Source organism: Lampetra fluviatilis, chromosome 3 (genome assembly GCF_964198595.1).
Source record: "Lampetra fluviatilis chromosome 3, kcLamFluv1.1, whole genome shotgun sequence".
Lineage (NCBI taxonomy): Eukaryota > Metazoa > Chordata > Hyperoartia > Petromyzontiformes > Petromyzontidae > Lampetra > Lampetra fluviatilis.
In genome coordinates, this window is record NC_136277.1 from 5,612,717 (window position 1) to 5,630,432 (window position 17,716).

Sequence of the window (17,716 nt, forward strand, 5' to 3'; positions counted from 1 at the left end):
ATCGTAGGCACATTTTACAGACGACAACCCAATGGTCAGTGTGCAGATCAGCTCCACAGTAGGACCTGATGTCAAGAACATGGGCCCGCATCCGCTGTTTCGTCATGATGTTGTGTTGATATGCCAATGTTATTATTAAGCTGATCTGGCCCATACCTTTCAATCACTCCAGCACAACATGACCCACTCAGGCATGAAAGTCACCCAATAGGATAACTTTATCTCGAGGGGAAAAATGTATTAGTGCATCTGACAGGAGGTTATAGAAGACATCTGACTCACCGACCTTGTAGAAACAAAGACAAAGATGCCCCTATAGCCTTAACATATTCTTTGGGCAAGTGCTGTTCGTGAACACCTATGAAGGCCGGCACGTCAGAGGGGGTGGGTGGCCAGCACCATGCCCGGCCGCCTTTGGCTCACTAGTGGCAATGTTTACACACCGCACCAGGTACTCATTTGAGGCTGAGTCGACCTAGCGGAGTCCCAGAACTGCTGCAGATAATCGTCACTGGTGTTGGCCATGAGTGGGAATCGAACCCGAGTTGCCAGGTTCTTAGTACAGCACGCTAATCACTACGCTGCTGCTCCCCACACACAACCACCATTCGCCACGAAGTGGCAGTGATGTCACCATGGTGCTTGTGCCAGGTTATGTGCACTTTAAGGCCACATACAACTACGCACACATATACATAAACACACTGCCATGCACAAAACAGACAGATACAAATATACACATACAATCTCTTTTAAACATTTAACACCAAATATAAAAGAAAAAACACATCCCCCATGCCAAGCTAGGTGTACACAAACTTCTACACGTATAAACTTTACACACTAACTTACATATTATAACTAACACCTAACCATGACCATTGAAAACATAGCTACGCAAGTTAAGAATAAAACGTTTAATTTAAAAGTAAATAAAAGAACAAGACAGTTTCAATTTGCTTAAAATGTATTAAATTAAATATCATAAATAATAATTGTGAGTCTAATAAAACTTTAACTTATATAAAGCCTGAGGCCTAGGTCTATGCGAGGGCTGACAGCCAGGCCTCACCTCAGTCCTCGCCCTAGGAACATAAACATCAAAGGCTACATAAAGCGAGGGCAGCGAATTATTAATTTATTTTGGTCAATGTAGACGAATACCAATACGAGACTACAAACACTGCAAACACACCTACACCATGCACAACTACACACACCAACTGACATACAGGCAGCATACACACACAGGTACACCTACACGAATGCCTAAAGCACAAAGATCCCCCGTATAGCCTGTAACAGACTGTTGGGGCAAGTGCTGTTAGCGACCACTTATGATGGCCGGTACAGCACACGAGGCGGTGGGTGACCAGCATCACGGCCGGCCACCTTTGTCTCTACAGTGGCGATGTTTACACACCACACCAGGTACTCATTTGGGACTGAGTCGACCTAGAGGAAGCCCAGGACCAGTTCAAATAATCGTACTGGTGTTGACCGTGAGCAGAAATCAAACCCGGGTCGCCGGGTTCGTAGCGCAGCATGCTAACCGCCACACTACCGCTCCTGCCTACAGCACATACACACAGATAAGAGTACCCACTCACCCGTCAAGTGCCTGGAAGTTGATGTAATTCTTCTCCTGTGTTCTAGGAGTGAACCTGATGCACGTTTTGTTGCGGAATTCCTGGAAGGCTTGCTCAATTGCCCTCTTGTCACTGAAGCCTGATAAAAAAAACAGTGCCACGTATGGATGAAGCCATTATATATAATGCTCATTTGACAAGGTAATGAATGTTTCTATAGTTAGAAAGATGCGACTGATGATTTCAATGGAGTGGGAAGGACAATCAAACAACATAAGATTTGAAGATGCAACAACTAAACTAGACAATGTGGCAGGAGCATACGGAATGGTAATGAAGCAAAGAAAATGAAACTCTATCTGCTGTACCAATCCTTACTGGTGGAGAGGAACTGGAAAGTGTACGATAATTCTAATTCACGTATCCCAGAAGCACTGTCACTGAAGCCGCATGATCGGACACCGGAAGGGAAAGCAAGGCCAAAAATTGCAGCAGCAGCACCGGCAACATTAAAGGTAACAAGAACAGGAACATACATTTCGCGCGAGTCAGAGATCCGTTCTCTGAGAACAACTGTCGTCTCAGTAGCTGAGCAATTTTAAGCCTGGATAGCATTGGATGGGTGACCACCATGCACGCCTGGTCATCATCGGCAGTTTTGCGGTTTGCTACATTGTGCACAGCAAAGTGCAGTGCTGCCACGAATACGGGTGGTGGTGTGTGGTCAAATAACCCCCATGACTTGCATGGTGTGGGAAGGCCCTCATCCAGCAGTGAATGCATAACAAGTAAACCCGTAAAAACAAAGTTTTTCACTATAAATCCTTTATATGCGTGGCGGCTAGAGTCATCTCGTCCTCTGGCTTGAGATGGCTGCCACCTATGCGTCAGATGATTGTCTGCCACCATCAAGCAATTGGTAATTAAATATTTAATTTGTTTTCCCTAAACAGTGTAAAATTTTGGATTTTTTTTCACGAAAATTAATTGTCACACACAACGAGTCTGTGTGGAAAATGTCAGCTCGATTGGATCACGGGAAGTGGGTTAAAAAACGACCGAAAGATTTGCACGGTCGTAAGCAAGCACGCAAGCAAGCAAGCACGCAAGCAAGCAAGCAAGCGAACTTAATATAAAGGATTTAAAAATATATTCGCCTGTGGAGGACGCGGGGATCGATCCCGCGACCTTTGGCATGGGAAGCGAGGGCGCTACCAACTGCACTACTCCGCCACGGCCTGTGGAGGGGTTACGCTCTGGGCTCTTACACTCTGACGTTCAGCCAAAGCCATGAATGCGTTCTATTTGAATATATGTAAAATAATATTTTTTTGCCTAAAAAGTGTAAAATTTTGGGAATTTTTTTTCACAAACAATAATTGTCTGGCACAACGAGTCTGTGTGGAAAATGTCAGCTCGATTGGATCACGGGAAGTGGGTTAAAAAATGACCGAAAGATTTGCACGGTCCTAAGCAAGCAAGCAAGCACGCGAACTTAATATAAAGGATTTAAAAAGAGTCATACATGTACGTACAAATTTCTAAGTTGATATTAACGAATATACATTCACAAGGCAATGGTGTGCATAATTAACCCAATATGTTAGATTATACCTACTATAATCACCCAGGAATGTCCTTAACGCTCGTGACGTCACTCCACATCGACCAGCCCCCCCCCTCATTAATAATCATTATAAAACCTTTTAAAACAGTCTGCCTCAGCAGAAGACTATTGCTTTCCCACCTGATGATGGACGTGATTTATTTGATGGACGTTATTTATTTGATACCTATGTAGAGGACTAGTTGGGGACATGACGTCACGCTCGCCTCCGGGGGCGATGACGTCACGGAAAGTGACGTCATACGTGCCTGAGGGCGGGATGACGTCATGTCCCGCAAGGGTACTTAAAGGAGAGCCCGTGACGTAAGCGGGGTCGTAGCTGGAGACAAGAGTCTGAGTAGGGTGGAACGGAGGGCCAGGGGCAAGGGGATAGAAATCGGGAACAGCGCAGCGCCAGGGCTGGATGTGGCTGCGCTCCTCGGTCGGCCGTGTTGGCTGAACCCACGGCCGGCGCAGAGGAGGCAGCACGGGGCAGCCGGCTGTGACGGGAACCGGTGGGACCTAGCCTAGGACCCCTAACCCCTGGGAAGTGGTTACACCCCTTTGTGTTATTAGCGAATGCCTCAATAAACTTACGGCGCAAGCCCTTAACCTTCACATTAGTCTCCGAGTCGTCTGGAACTCTTCTACACTTACGTGACTTCATCGAAAGAACCAATAGAGTACTCATTATAAGGTGACTTTCTCCAAATGGACACCCCCCCCTCCCCCATTTATAATAATTATCGGCTGACGTCACTCCACATGGGGGGCCGAGGCGCCTCCTTCCCCCTCGGCGTCAACTTTCAACCATCACTACAAAGGCAGAATCATTCTTTGGTTCTTTTCGGTTAAGTCACGTCCAAAAATAAAACAACAAATTAAAATAAAATAACATATTACGACGTTTCGATTGCAACACAAGCAATCATCATCAGGCATAAAAGAAATAGCAACAAAAATCTAACTAGAAAAAACTATAGACAGACATACAAGCAGACAGACATCACAACGGCACACAGAGAGAGGAGCAAGCTGACAACGCGGCACGGGCACGCAAGCCTGAAAATTAGGAGGCAGGCACACGAAAATTAAATAACCTAGTAAAATATCGAAATGTGATGTAATACAACACAGAGAGTCGGTTAACACACAATTAACGCATAGCCTGGTTGATTACGTGTTTCAAAATTTGCTAAGTTAGAATTTTAAGTGTGAGCAACAAAAATCTAACTAGTAAACTATAGACAGACATACAAGCAGACAGACATCACAACGGCACACAGAGAGAGGACACACATCGGCACAAAGAGAGGGGTCGTTTCTGTGACGGTCCCTTAAATATAGAGACTCTCTGTGTTGTATTACATCACATTTCGATATTTTACTAGGTTATTTAATTTTCGTGTGCCTGCCTCCTAATTTTCAGGCTTGCGTGCCCGTGCCGCGTTGTCAGCTTGCTCCTCTCTCTGTGTGCCGTTGTGATGTCTGTCTGCTTGTATGTCTGTCTATAGTTTTTTCTAGTTAGATTTTTGTTGCTATTTCTTTTATGCCTGATGATGATTGCTTGTGTTGCAAAGGCAGAATCCTCATGTAACGCGATCTCCGTAACGCTAATGAGACATAGAAGTAAAAAGGACGTCATGATGAACAAGAGATTATAACCTTAACATGAAATAGGTCTGTGTCACCGTGCCCTTACAAATTGCACACGAATGGATGCAATGAATACCATGTCGCGGTCTGCGTTTCGCTTGCAAGTTTCAGATTTACTGCAATACACCCATCCTTGGACGGGCAAAAGGCTAGTTCTAGATATTTTATAATCGAGTAACTACAGTCAATGGATGGATCAGCCAAGCAGATTGGCTGCCGCTGAAGGTTTTACTTGATACTGGAAGTGTTTTATCTCTTGCGTAACGTCAGCGTTCTTGCTTCTAAGCAGCAGCTTTCTGCAGATGGCTGTTTCCATAGCAAGACGCTTGGAGCGCAGCCCGATTAGAGGCAGACGCTGGCACGGCCGTGCATGGTCATGCGAGCATGAGGGATGGGGCTTGGGGTTGACCAGCGCCAGAACCATGGCGCCTCCTCCACACCGAGCACACCGAGCACACGGAACGCGCGTGGGGTCTCCCGTACACGAGTCACCCAACACACACGACTTGCGCAGTGCCCCGACCCTGGGACAGGATTCCTACTCATATCCTGCCACAGACTCTGATGGATATTGTTACAACTTATTCTGTATTGATCGGCTGACAAGTTGGGAGACTTTGTAAGTTACGCTGAATCACATTTTTATTGCAGGAATACATTACCTCACATAACAGCAGAGATATTACCAATCCGAATTACGAGCAAACGTATATGAGCTATGTGATAGTTACGTACTTATCACGTTAGCTGAGCACAAGCCCAAAGGTGCAAAACACCAAGCGGCCAGCAGTAATCAGCAAGACTGCAGTTATAACAGACACGAGTTAATACATTTATTGGATTATGCAGGGTAATAATAACTAGAGAAATTAACGATTCTTGGGAATTCTGAAGTTGAGCCGTGCTATTGAAGAATCCAGAAGGAAAACGAGAAAGAGAAATGAAAACAACCCAGATAAACTTTCTCTATTTGTTCCATATTCATGAACATTTTACGAACGATTAAATGTGTATGTGTTCTGGAAAAGCATTGCTTAATTGCATGCATTGTCCACTAAAGTCCTAACAATATCCAATGCCCTCAAAGGTTATTAAAGTCAATAAAAAGTGTGATTCCGTCGATTGCACTAAAGTGTTGCTAATATACAAACAATTACAATTTCTTTGCAGTGTATGCCAATTGTATCCTGTTCACAAACACATTTCTTAAAATCACAAACAGGCTCTTCCATAAACAATCACGGGACTACTGACAAAGACAATCTCCTGTATACTGTACATACATATTTGGATTCTGATTCTGAATCTATTGAGCCCCAGGTGTGCATCACGAGCCTTCGCCTCGCCAATTCAGTGGCCTTAACATTGATGATTTTGCAACACGATTGCAGGCTGGCATATTCAAATATAATTGTACATTTGCCATTTAGTTATTCTAGCTGTACATGAAGTTAATATTGTGCTATATTATTTTTAACTTGTCACTTTGCAAGAGTCACCAATACAATTTGGCATCCAAATGACACCAGCAGCACTGACTCTACACATAAATTCCCGCGTAGTTTTAAATCCTTCACGCGCTCCTTTCCACAAAAAAACAGAGACGGCTTCTCCCCTCCTGGCTGAGTCACGTGGTGTCCTGGTCTTCCTCGAATTTGGATTCTCACTTCCTTGCCAAAGGAATGTCTTTTCAATCTCGGTCACCTCAAATTTATTTGATGAATGTTGAAATCAGCTTCATTATCCTCCTTAAATAAGAGGAGTGGAATTATAATCCCAACAATTACAATCAGATTCCATCTTATACATTCGCCTTAGAATGTTTGAGTATGAGTGGATGATGTATAAGAGGCCACACTTTGAGTGAAGTCCTCCGGTTAGGCTCAAGTCATGCCATGCAGTCTACCGTGCGCTGCACTCACCGAACGCGATGGAGATGTTGTAGGGGATGTATACGTTCCCATCCTGGTGTTTTGGCCACTCCACAGGTTTCTCCAAGGGGTCACCTGCAATGTCCCCAGTCTTGGGGACTTTGGAAACTTGGAAATGAAACACAGCATGAATGCACAATTACTTTAATTGAAAGGGAAAAGTAATATACTCATCTATACATTCCAAAGAAATACCTCAACACACAAGATTACATTCCAATATACCCAATTTAAGCATTCACATTCTATAAAATCTATGAACCATGAGCATCCACTGCATCTGGATATAAACTATTCACACTCATAACTGTCAGAGAAACTAGGAAATTAATTAATTCTAATTCAATGCAGTCCTCTACGCCTCCAATCTCTGGCGCTGACTCCCCAACACCCTCAGTAAGTACCCCTATCTCTGCCACCCCCGCAAGCTCCAGCTTTGTGCAATGCAACTCAACGGGACAAAATCACTTCAAGCTCACTCAGCGCCAGTTCTACCAAGTTTCTACTTCCTATTTACAAAGGCAATCCTGAATCAAACCCAGCAGAGCTATTAACGACAATCATAAATAACGCCCAATGGAGCTACTAATGGCAAACCTTAATAAAAAAAAAAAACCATAGCTAATATTCTTGGTTCTTTCGGTAAAGTCACGTAGAAGGGAAATAATACAAATGCAAGGCAACATATACCATTTACTGGATTGAGTTTGGCGACGAGGAATGTTTGGAGACAGCCACAGCCAGGCCCTATAGTGGTGGTGGTGAACGCGTGAATCGTGGCAGGACTGTGTGGCTTTTACTCTCTGTAGCAATTATGCACTGGTTTCACACTTTTTGGGGATCATCACTAACTTTGCTTTCGTATCACCATACAGTGAGGGAAAAAAGTATTTGATCCCCTGCTGATTTTGTATGTTTGCCCACTGACAAAGAAATGATCGGTCTATAATTTTAATGGTAGGTTTATTTGAACAGTGAGAGACAGAATAACAACAAAAAAATCCAGATAAACGCATGTCAAAAATGTTATAAATTGATTTGCATTTTAATGAGGGAAATAAGTATTTGACCCCCTCTCAATCAGAAAGGTTTCTGGCTCCTAGGTGTCTTTTATACAGGTAACGAGCTGAGATTAGGAGCACACTCTTAAAGGGAGTGCTCCTAATCTCAGCTTGTTACCTGTGTAATGCGGGCGTAAATGGGCGGGTCGGATGTGACGATCCGAGAGGGAGGAGTCAGGGTCACGTGGGGGAGAAGTTATAGTGGGGAGACAAGAAGACATCGGGAGCAGTCGGGGGAGTGAAGAGTGGAGACCACGTTGGGTGGTCGCCGTGCCTCAGCCTGATGGCTGAGGGGCTCATGACGGCGCCAGTCAGCGGGGTGAGGAGAGAGTTGGGGATAGAGACAGGGTGAGGCCACGCAGGGCGGAGAGTGGGTGAGGCCACGCAGGGCGGAGAGTGGAGAGTGGCGAGATCGCCACACGGTAAGACTCTGCACCGGCGGCCAGCGGTGACCGAGCACGGAGGAACGGGGAGCAGCGGTGGAGCTGCCGTGAGAGCAGCCGGAGGAGCTGCATCGGAGTGGAGAAAGGCTACGGGAGCGAAGGCAGCTGTCGAGCTGCCAAGCGGGGAGGCTCTGAGCGAGGGCCGTGTGGGACAAGTTATAAAGGACCCAAATAAAGGACAACGGAGACAGACACAGAGATCGAGTCCTTTATTACACCTGTATAAAAGACACCTGTTCACAGAAGCAATCAATCAATCAGATTCCAAACTCTCCACCATGGCCAAGACCAAAGAGCTCTCCAAGGATGTCAGGGACAAGATTGTAGACCTACACAAGGCTGGAATGGGCTACAAGACCATCGCCAAGCAGCTTGGTGAGAAGGTGACAACAGTTGGTGCGATTATTCGGAATTGGAGGAAACACAAAATAACTGTCAATCTCCCTCGGCCTGGGTCTCCATGCAAGATCTCACCTCGTGGAGTTGCAATGATCATGAGAACGGTGAGGAATCAGCCCAGAACTACACGGGAGGATCTTGTCAATGATCTCAAGGCAGCTGGGACCATAGTCACCAAGAAAACAGTTGGTAACACACTACGCCGTGAAGGACTGAAATCCTGCAGCGCCCACAAGGTCCCCCTGCTCAAGAAAGCACATATACATGCCCGTCTGAAGTTTGCCAATGAACATCTGAATGATTTAGAGGACAACTGGGTGAAAGTGTTGTGGTCAGATGAGAGCAAAATGGAGCTCTTTGGCATCAACTCAACTCGCCGAGTTTGGAGGAGGAGGAATGCTGCCTATGACCCCAAGATCACCATTCCCACCGTAAAACATGGAGGTGGAAACATTATGCTTTGGGGGTGTTTTTCTGCTAAGGGGACAGGACAACTTCACCGCATCAAAGGGACGATGGACGGGGCCATGTACCGTCAAATCTTGGGTGAGAACCCCCTTCCCTCAGCCAGGGCATTAAAAATGGGTCGTGGATGGGTATTCCAGCATGACAATGACCCAAAACACACGGCCAAGGCAACAAAGGAGTGGCTTAAGAAGAAGCACATTAAGGTCCTGGAGTGGCCTAGCCAGTCTCCAGACCTTAATCCCATAGAAAATCTGTGGAGGGAGCTGAAGGTTCGAGTTGCCAAACGTCAGCCTCGAAACCTTAATGACTTGGAGAAGATCTGCAAAGAGGCATGGGACAAAATCCCTCCTGAGATGTGTGCAAACCTGGTGGCCAACTACAAGAAACGTCTGACCTCTGTGATTGCCAACAAGGATTTTGCCACCAAGTACTAAGTCATGTTTTGCAGAGGGGTCAAATACTTATTTCCCTCATTAAAATGCAAATCAATTTATAACATTTTTGACATGCGTTTTTCTGGATTTTGTTGTTGTTATTCTGTCTCTCACTGTTAAAATAAACCTACCATTAAAATTATAGACTGATCATTTCTTTGTCAGTGGGCAAACGTACAAAATCAGCAGGGGATCAAATACTTATTTCCCTCACTGTATGCTGGACTCGATCTGTCACAGTGGAATGTTAAAGCATCTAAAACGTTCCATGGATGATTGGTGGTAGTGTGGTAAATGGACAATACACCACTGATGATCACTTATAATGTAAAACTGGCATATGGCTCCCATGTGTATTTAGTACCACGAGCTATACAGTATACAGCAGTTAGGTGGGTTCCTTCACAATGCCTGCAGCCAAATAATTACATTGCAGTGTGTGCTGATGTCGCTGCTGCCCAACCCAAGCATTCTCTCTAATCATCCCCTCGGCCTCCTCGTTCCTCAACACCATCTCCTGTATCTATCCAGGGTCTCGTCTGCCACTTAAGCTGCCCCTGGGCTCGTTGGTGCTGCCCCTGCGACTCTTTTGTGAAAGGCCCCGTCAGATATTCAAACCATGTCATAGCCGTGGTGTGCCGGGCGGCCATTTTGTCGTGGAGGTGAATTTTCAATGCATCATTTTTGGACGAGGCGGCCATCTTGAAGAGGACAGTCTGAAGTTGGGGCCAAGAGTGTTGCTGATGACAACTTGCTGGCCTGTGAGCGCGATCAACTGGGGTTCTGCTGTTGACTGCTGGTCTGCTCACCAGTGTATCATCCTAGCAACCATAGTCTTGGAGCCAGGAGTATTGGTGACAGCAGATCGCTGGCTTGCGAGCGCAACCACCTGGAGTCTTACTGTGGACAGCGATTCTGTTCACCTGTCCACCATCCAGGAGTGGATCGTCACAGAAAACCACCCGCCGCTGCCGTGCAAGTTGCCCTCCCGAATGCTGAAGACTGCGGGGCTTCGGCAGCTGGGACACTCACGGGGAAGAAGGGAGATGACCACCTGACGACTGTGAGGTTGTCGTTTGAACGTTTGATTTAATCTGTTCAAGAACTGGGGGAACACTTAATACGTATCCTGGATGGTTACTCCACCCGTCAGCGTTCTTCTTTGAAGAAATCCGTGGAACTGGTATTGTCGGGTTGTTGTATGATTGTGTTGTCTGTTGTTGCTGTTATGATGATGATTTGGGTTCCTATAATTTCTGGTGATATTTCCACTCCCCCGGAGAAGTAGCAAACTTGTCGCCACTAAATAAATGAATAACTTGAATTTTTTAAAATTAAAAATAAACGCCATTATTTAGCAGTATACTGGCAGGGATCCTTATGTAGTAGTCACTTCAGAGACACTAACAGTAGGAGGCACACACGTTTATTCTACACTTCCACAGTACAAGGGATAACTACACACGGGTCAGGACAGCCGGCACACTGCCTAACCCACAATGCCGAGGAGGTAAAGACGGGGACGAAAACTTGCGTAGACGACGGGTTCCATTCCAACAACAGCCCCGACCCAGCGTCGGGACCTCCCTGGCTCCGCCCTCGGCCACGCCCCCTTCTGGAACATACCAGAAGGTTCTGGGCTTCGCCCCCCGTGTCCCCTCTGTCACCTTTATCCTCCATCCCTTACCCCGGCCTATCACGTGCCCTGCTGGCAGACCGGCTGCTGTGTCCTCAGATCCCCCCTCTCTGCCAGCAACCAGTGCTACGCGCTCCAGTGGCACACTTTACCTGCCCTGCTTGTAGACCGGGCTCTACACCCATAATCCGCTCTCTACCAGTAACCACCGCTCCGCATCCTAGTCACCCATTCTATGTCATTACACTTGTTATACTCCGCACACGGTCATTGGGTGCGTTACATGAAAGAGGGGTCCCACCATAAACTAAACCACAGTGGTTTGAGAGCAAGAGTTTCGGTTATGGCCCAAAACCTCGAAAAGCTCATGTCGCAAAAGGACGCACCGTTTCAGAGCCCTGGCACCCCATGGACAACCTGAAACTCGCTCTAGGGCCCAGACTTTTCAAGGATGCCCTGCATCTCATTGATGCTGCCCCGGCTGTGAGTGATGCTCGTTACTGTCGTTGGCGCTTGGTCCATGGTTGTCTGATCCCAGGCATTGTCATGGTAATGCTCTCTATCCTCTCTCCCAGTGTTCCCCTGCTCTGATATCCATACTCCCATGGCCTTTGTTGTTTTAAAGCATCTTGCGATGTGAGTGCATTTAGACACTGTATATATTCGAATTGTCGTCTCAGCAAACACATTTACCCAATTGATGACATCATATTTACATGATAAAATGCAAGCTTAGCTAAAAATGAATTTTCTACAAGTACTACTAGATGTTATAGGACTTCACAAGACTTCAACTCAACTAACCCAGAGCTGAATATCAGAACTACCCAGTGGTCTATAGATCACACACCACTCACCTATCTCTGCTGTCTGAACGGCCACAGCGTTGAATATTTTGTTGAGCACGAGCAGGAGAGGAAGCCTGTCAGCCTCTGCCTTGGGAAACTCCAAGATCTTCTTGAGAACCCCTGGAGGAGTGATTACACAGGGTATTAAACATGGCACCAATTTACAGCTGCAAGGTGCCACTTACCATTAGGATCATTTTCAGTCCCGTGTGCTGCTCTTCCTCTGTGGTTACACTGACAGTAATAACATACAGCACTAATATATAATGGAATGTGCAGTACATGGGCAATAGGAGTACTGTGCTGGGTGGTATTGGAGGATACTGTAATGGCATATACCAATACGGTGGATCACGATCCCAGGGAGCACAATATTAAATCATGGGATTGTGGGAGATGTGCCTCTCTCCTTGTGTCCCTCGTGGCCTTTGCCTAACCAGAAGGCTGAGACAATCGTAGAAGTGATTATAAATCTCCACGCTCTCACTCCCCTGCAACAAATACAACATTCTTCCGCACAGGTTATTTTCAATGTCCCATTCAATTTTCACACTTTGTCTCTCCTCCTTCAACTTCAGTGGCTTACCATTTATTGTCTTTATCTTTTCAAATGCCTTACACGGGTCTTTAAAACTCTCCCTGGCCTTGCACCACCTTATGTTGCCTCTCCCATCTCCTTCTATGCCCCCTCTCATCCTCTGATCAAAATCTTCTCCATCTCTCTCAGTCGCTCATTCTTCCTTTGCCCAATCTCTTTTTTGATTGTTCTCCCTCCTTGCACCCCTCCACTGGAATTAACTTCCCCTGTACATTAAGCAATCCCCATCCTTAACCTCCTTTTGTTGCTCTCTCAAAGCTCACCTCTTCTCTATTTCCCATTCTCTTTCACTTCCCTTTCCATCCCTTCCCTGCCTTTTAGTGGCCCCTGTGAGCCCTCTGTCATGGTCACTTATTCCTCAGCCCTTGCATGACCCTTCCATCTAATTCACTCGATTTTGTCACCGATGTTTAAAGTATGTAAAGCGCCTTGAGCTAAGGTGCTATCTGTACATATATAAACTAAGATAAGAGTATCTATTTGAAAAAGTGTATTCAGAGAGACTTCTCATTGGTGGGGGGTGGGGCACATTTTTCTTTGAGACTCCTGGGAGAACTGGATCACATTCTGGGCACAAAAAAAATCTGAACCTCCACTATCATCCCAAAACCGATAGTATGGTGGAACGCTTTAATTGGGCACTCCTGAATATATTTTAAGGGGAAAGCAAGAATTGCCCATTAAATAGCTGGGCTCCGAATGCTCGTCAATATGGATGAAGCCACCAGAGTGGTGCAGGAGAAAACAGTCATTGGGAGGGTAGGATCCTTGGGGAACCAATCGGGAGAGAGTCTGAGGCACAGGAGTCTGGGACGCCACTTCCACTTCATATGCAAATGAGTGGATCCGGAGAGATTTGGGTCCTGGAGGCTCTATAAGGAGGAAGTGAACGGTAGAGCGGGGAGTGTGTGACTGGGAATAAAGACTGGTCGGGAGTGGGCAAGACTACAAAGTACTCAGCGGGAACCTGGGCGAGACTATGAATGATGATGTCCAGACTACAGGACATCTGTGAATAAGAGCCTCATAGCTCATTGGATTTCTCCAGGATAAATAAAGATGCTGATTCTGATTATTCATCAGGCACCTGTGCATGAATAGGAAAAAATTAACCCGTAAAAACTAAGTTTTTCACTATAAATCCTTTATATGCGTGGCGGCTAGAGTCCTCTCGTCCTCTGGCTTGAGATGGCTGCCACCTATGGGTCAGATGAATGCCTGCCACCATTAAGCAATTGGTAATTAAATATAAAAAAAAATTCCAAAAAAGTGTAAAATTTGGGAAAATTTTTTTTCACGAAAATACATTGTCACGCACAACGAGTCTGTGTGCAAAATGTCAGCTCGATTGGATCACGGGAAGTGGGTTAAAAAACGACCGAAAGATTTGCATGGTCGTAAGCAAGCAAGCAAGTGAACTTAATATAAAGGATTTAAAATAGTGCTCAGCCAGGAGCTGCAGTAGTAATAGTGGTAGATATAGCATGAGGCCAGGAGCTGCAGTAGCTGGGTATATGGTTGTATGCACGCATTCATTTATTCCTTTGTTTACTCAGTAAGGGAGGTGAACACAATTGACTTTCACAAAGAGGTCACCACCCTGAAAGTGATGCAGATTCATCGCAGTCGTGATCACTCATCACACGCAGATAACAATGCATTTGGCTCACATGGTGGGCATGGGCTCCCTTGACGTAGGAGCACTCTGCAGCAATGCTTTCACAGTGCTGAGCAGGCAGACACAGCATTTGAATAAAGTTCAGGTGTTTCTCTGCTACAGGGACGCAATCATAAATATATAAAATGTTTGGTAGACAGTGCATGTAGAGCTCTCACATGGACCAAATTCATCCCTGTAAGCCTTATGCAGCGCCTCCTTCTCCTGCGCTGGGCAATCAGAAGACAGCAGCTCCAGCAGTTTCTCCAGGCGTGGCACCGTGGAACCGTCATACCTGTGAGACAACACAGAGCGGGACCCAGGAGTAACACAGCTTCATCTTACAGCTCCAGCAGCTTCTCCAGGTGAGTCGCAGTGCAGTCATCACACCTGAGACAACACGGAGAATGACTCAGGAGTAACACAGCCTCGTCTGTTGCGACTATACAACGCACAAATTCAGCCAGAGTTGGAAATACTGTTGTCATATCTGGATTATAGTTCACTGTACTTGGGTCAGGTTGATTGATAGTCTTGCACTCACTGATTCATGCCAGTCCCTCGCTTTCTGGTGTTCAGTCCCCTCCTTATCAGTCTCTTATTGCTCAAAGCATTGTTACTGTTTCCATGAACTTTACTCATTGATTCCTCCACACATGTCGAGGACTCGGTCTACCAGATTGACGAGTCTCATCCATGCACCAGAGTGATGGATGCAGTTTTGGGCCTTCGTCTTCTCTGAGCTCCAAGGTGAGTTTAACCTATCGCATACATCGACGTAAAGGCTGCCTTCAACTCTGTGGAGAGAGAGGCATTATGGAAGGCGTTGAGAGCCATGTGAACTCCACATTTCCTGGTTCATCTCATCTGGATTGGTAGGAACTTATCTGGATAGTTCACGATACCATTGGGCATCCAACAAGATGGCATCCGTGCCTTGGCCCTCTTCTGCATCTGAATTAACTGGATCGTGGCTATGTGCTCTAAGGCATTTGTCAAAGCTATTGGTGATCAAATGTTACCAATCTCGACAATGCTATGGACTATGCTGAAGGTGACTCAGATGAGGTACAAGCTTTCCATATGCAGTATCTCAGGGACTGATTGTGTGGACTAAGCAGTGACCATCACCATGAGGCTGAGATGGAAATCTGAGAATCACTAGATGTGAATGGCTGGGGAAATTATCTGGCAGGCTGGAAGAGTGTAATTAAATGTAAAATAAATGTGAAACTAGAGAGCATGAGCAGAACAAGTGGGTACGAGGTCTGTATTAACCGACTGCATTTGTCTTTCATGACCTCATTTATTTTCCTATGCACCCCCATCCCTTATCACGCTCCCCATCTCCTCCTTATTCCCCCCCCCCTCCTGCCATCACCCACCTCCCCTCCTCACGTCCCCCACCATCTTGCTAATTACTCAGGGAGCCACTCCATTTCTTTTAGCTGGGCCACACTGGAAACAGCCATGGCCGCAGGGGCTCAATGTGGATGAGAAATACCTGCAATGGAATCTCTCAGATAAGCCAACTGCAGCGCAATTTATTTGTTTAACAAGGAAGACAACTCGTGCATGTGCATGTGATCTGTAAAGCTTTCCAACAAGAGTATGTCCTCAGAGTATGTTTTCATGAATGCTCATTCCTTGCTATGACATGAATCGGTAGCATGGACATTCACAAAAGAAAAATAAACAAAAACTGAAAAATGCAGATAGAAGCATGGAGAGATGTATACTTGGAAGTAGACTGACCAATATAAAACATAACACAGGGATGAAAGGACATACACAGGTTAATTACATCATATTGACTATTAAGAAACTTAAAATAAACTTAAGTGGGCTTGGGCATGACACATGGTCATGAATAATGATAGAGTTGCAGCCAATGGATCTAAGAGTACATTCACTGGGGATACGGATGAATAAAGTCAGCTTGTGTACTCAGGCTAGGTGGATTATTACATCGCACGAGCCTGAGAGATGAGGGTTGCTTGGGGAGGCCTTCATCCAGCAGTAGATTTGTCAAAGCTGATGTTGAATAACAGTATCTTTTGCACCAGATAACAAGATGACAACAATAGCATGTGCCGTCGTGAGATGACATCGCGTGTCATGATGCAATGGTGAATAGCATCTTCTTGGTTCTTTCGGTAAAGTCACGTAGAAGGGAAGTAATAAAATAATAAAAATAAAACATAATAAAATCATTCTCACGACGTTTCGGCCACAATGCAAGCAGCCGTCCTCAGGTCTGTCGGGGAGACAGCGTCTGAATGAAACAGCACACGAGCTTGGAGCATATATATAAGCTGGGTTGGAAGGGGGGGAAAGGACGCTTCGACGAAATAATTTGCATATCAAGAGGAATTTAGCATATTTATGGGAAATTCAGGAATGTGATTAGTACTACATATGCCCGTGCATTATGCAGGACTGGCAGCATCAAAGGGAGGGGATATGGGAAATGCAGGTATGTGAATAGTACTAATTATGCCCGTGTATTATGCAGGATTAGCAGCATCAAAGGGAGGGGATAGGGGTAGCATTAATAAAGGGAAGGAGTGTTAATAGTATGTAGCTGCAGTAACTAAAACCAACACGTAAACAACTAAAGTATAAACTACATAGTATCATCAGTATACTAACTATACTCTACAATAAGCTGAGTTACTAACAGTAAGTAATACATTACAATTCTACGTCGTGAAAATTATATAATATGCTTCCATCTAAACTTTATTCTCTTACATCACACGAGTCTATACCGTACTATATACTGCCATAGACAAACCCAACATTAAATTATATACTGTATTGCTATAAACCACCGTCGTGTCAATGGGTGAGTAGTGGAGGAAAACTTGCAGCGGAGCAAAGAATCCATTCCCTGCGGAGAATACAATGCCAGTGAGTGGAACGCAGTCTGAAAGTCACCGTAAACGTGAACACAATCAGTTAAGATCCGAAATGGTTTATTACGTCCTTCCAATGATTGCTAAGCCAGAATCCATCTTCTCGGTTGAAATTGTCTCTGTGTTTGTATATATGGATCGCCTCATGAACGAATCTCTCATGGTAGTTCACGTTTACGGTGACTTTCAGACCGCGTTCCACTCACTGGCATTGTATTCTCCGCAGGGAATGGATTCTTTGCTCCGCTGCAAGTTTCCTACTACTACTCACCCATTGACACGACGGTCAATGGTACAGTGTATAATAACAAATAGTATAACATTTATATGCTTAATACAATGTTCAAAGTAATATATAGTATCGTAATTGTATAGTGAATATATAGCAGTGTGATATACATTAGGGTGGGTAGAATAATACATAGTGTTATAAAATAAACTTAAGTGGGCTTGGGCATGACACATGGTCATG

General features: G+C 45.3%; 1 protein-coding gene across 1 annotated transcript in view; it reads right to left on the reverse strand.

The window, feature by feature from the left end:
* Positions 1–17,716, reverse strand: part of LOC144948870 (uncharacterized) — a 39,082-nt gene that overhangs the window by 4,304 nt on the left and 17,062 nt on the right. The window contains exons 8-11 of the mRNA XM_078878569.1: positions 14,506–14,621; positions 12,081–12,191; positions 6,774–6,890; positions 1,611–1,728 (exon numbers count right to left, since the gene is read on the reverse strand). Of these exons, the coding sequence (XP_078734695.1) occupies positions 1,611–1,728; positions 6,774–6,890; positions 12,081–12,191; positions 14,506–14,621 (462 nt within the window). The remainder of the gene's footprint in view (positions 1–1,610; positions 1,729–6,773; positions 6,891–12,080; positions 12,192–14,505; positions 14,622–17,716) is intronic.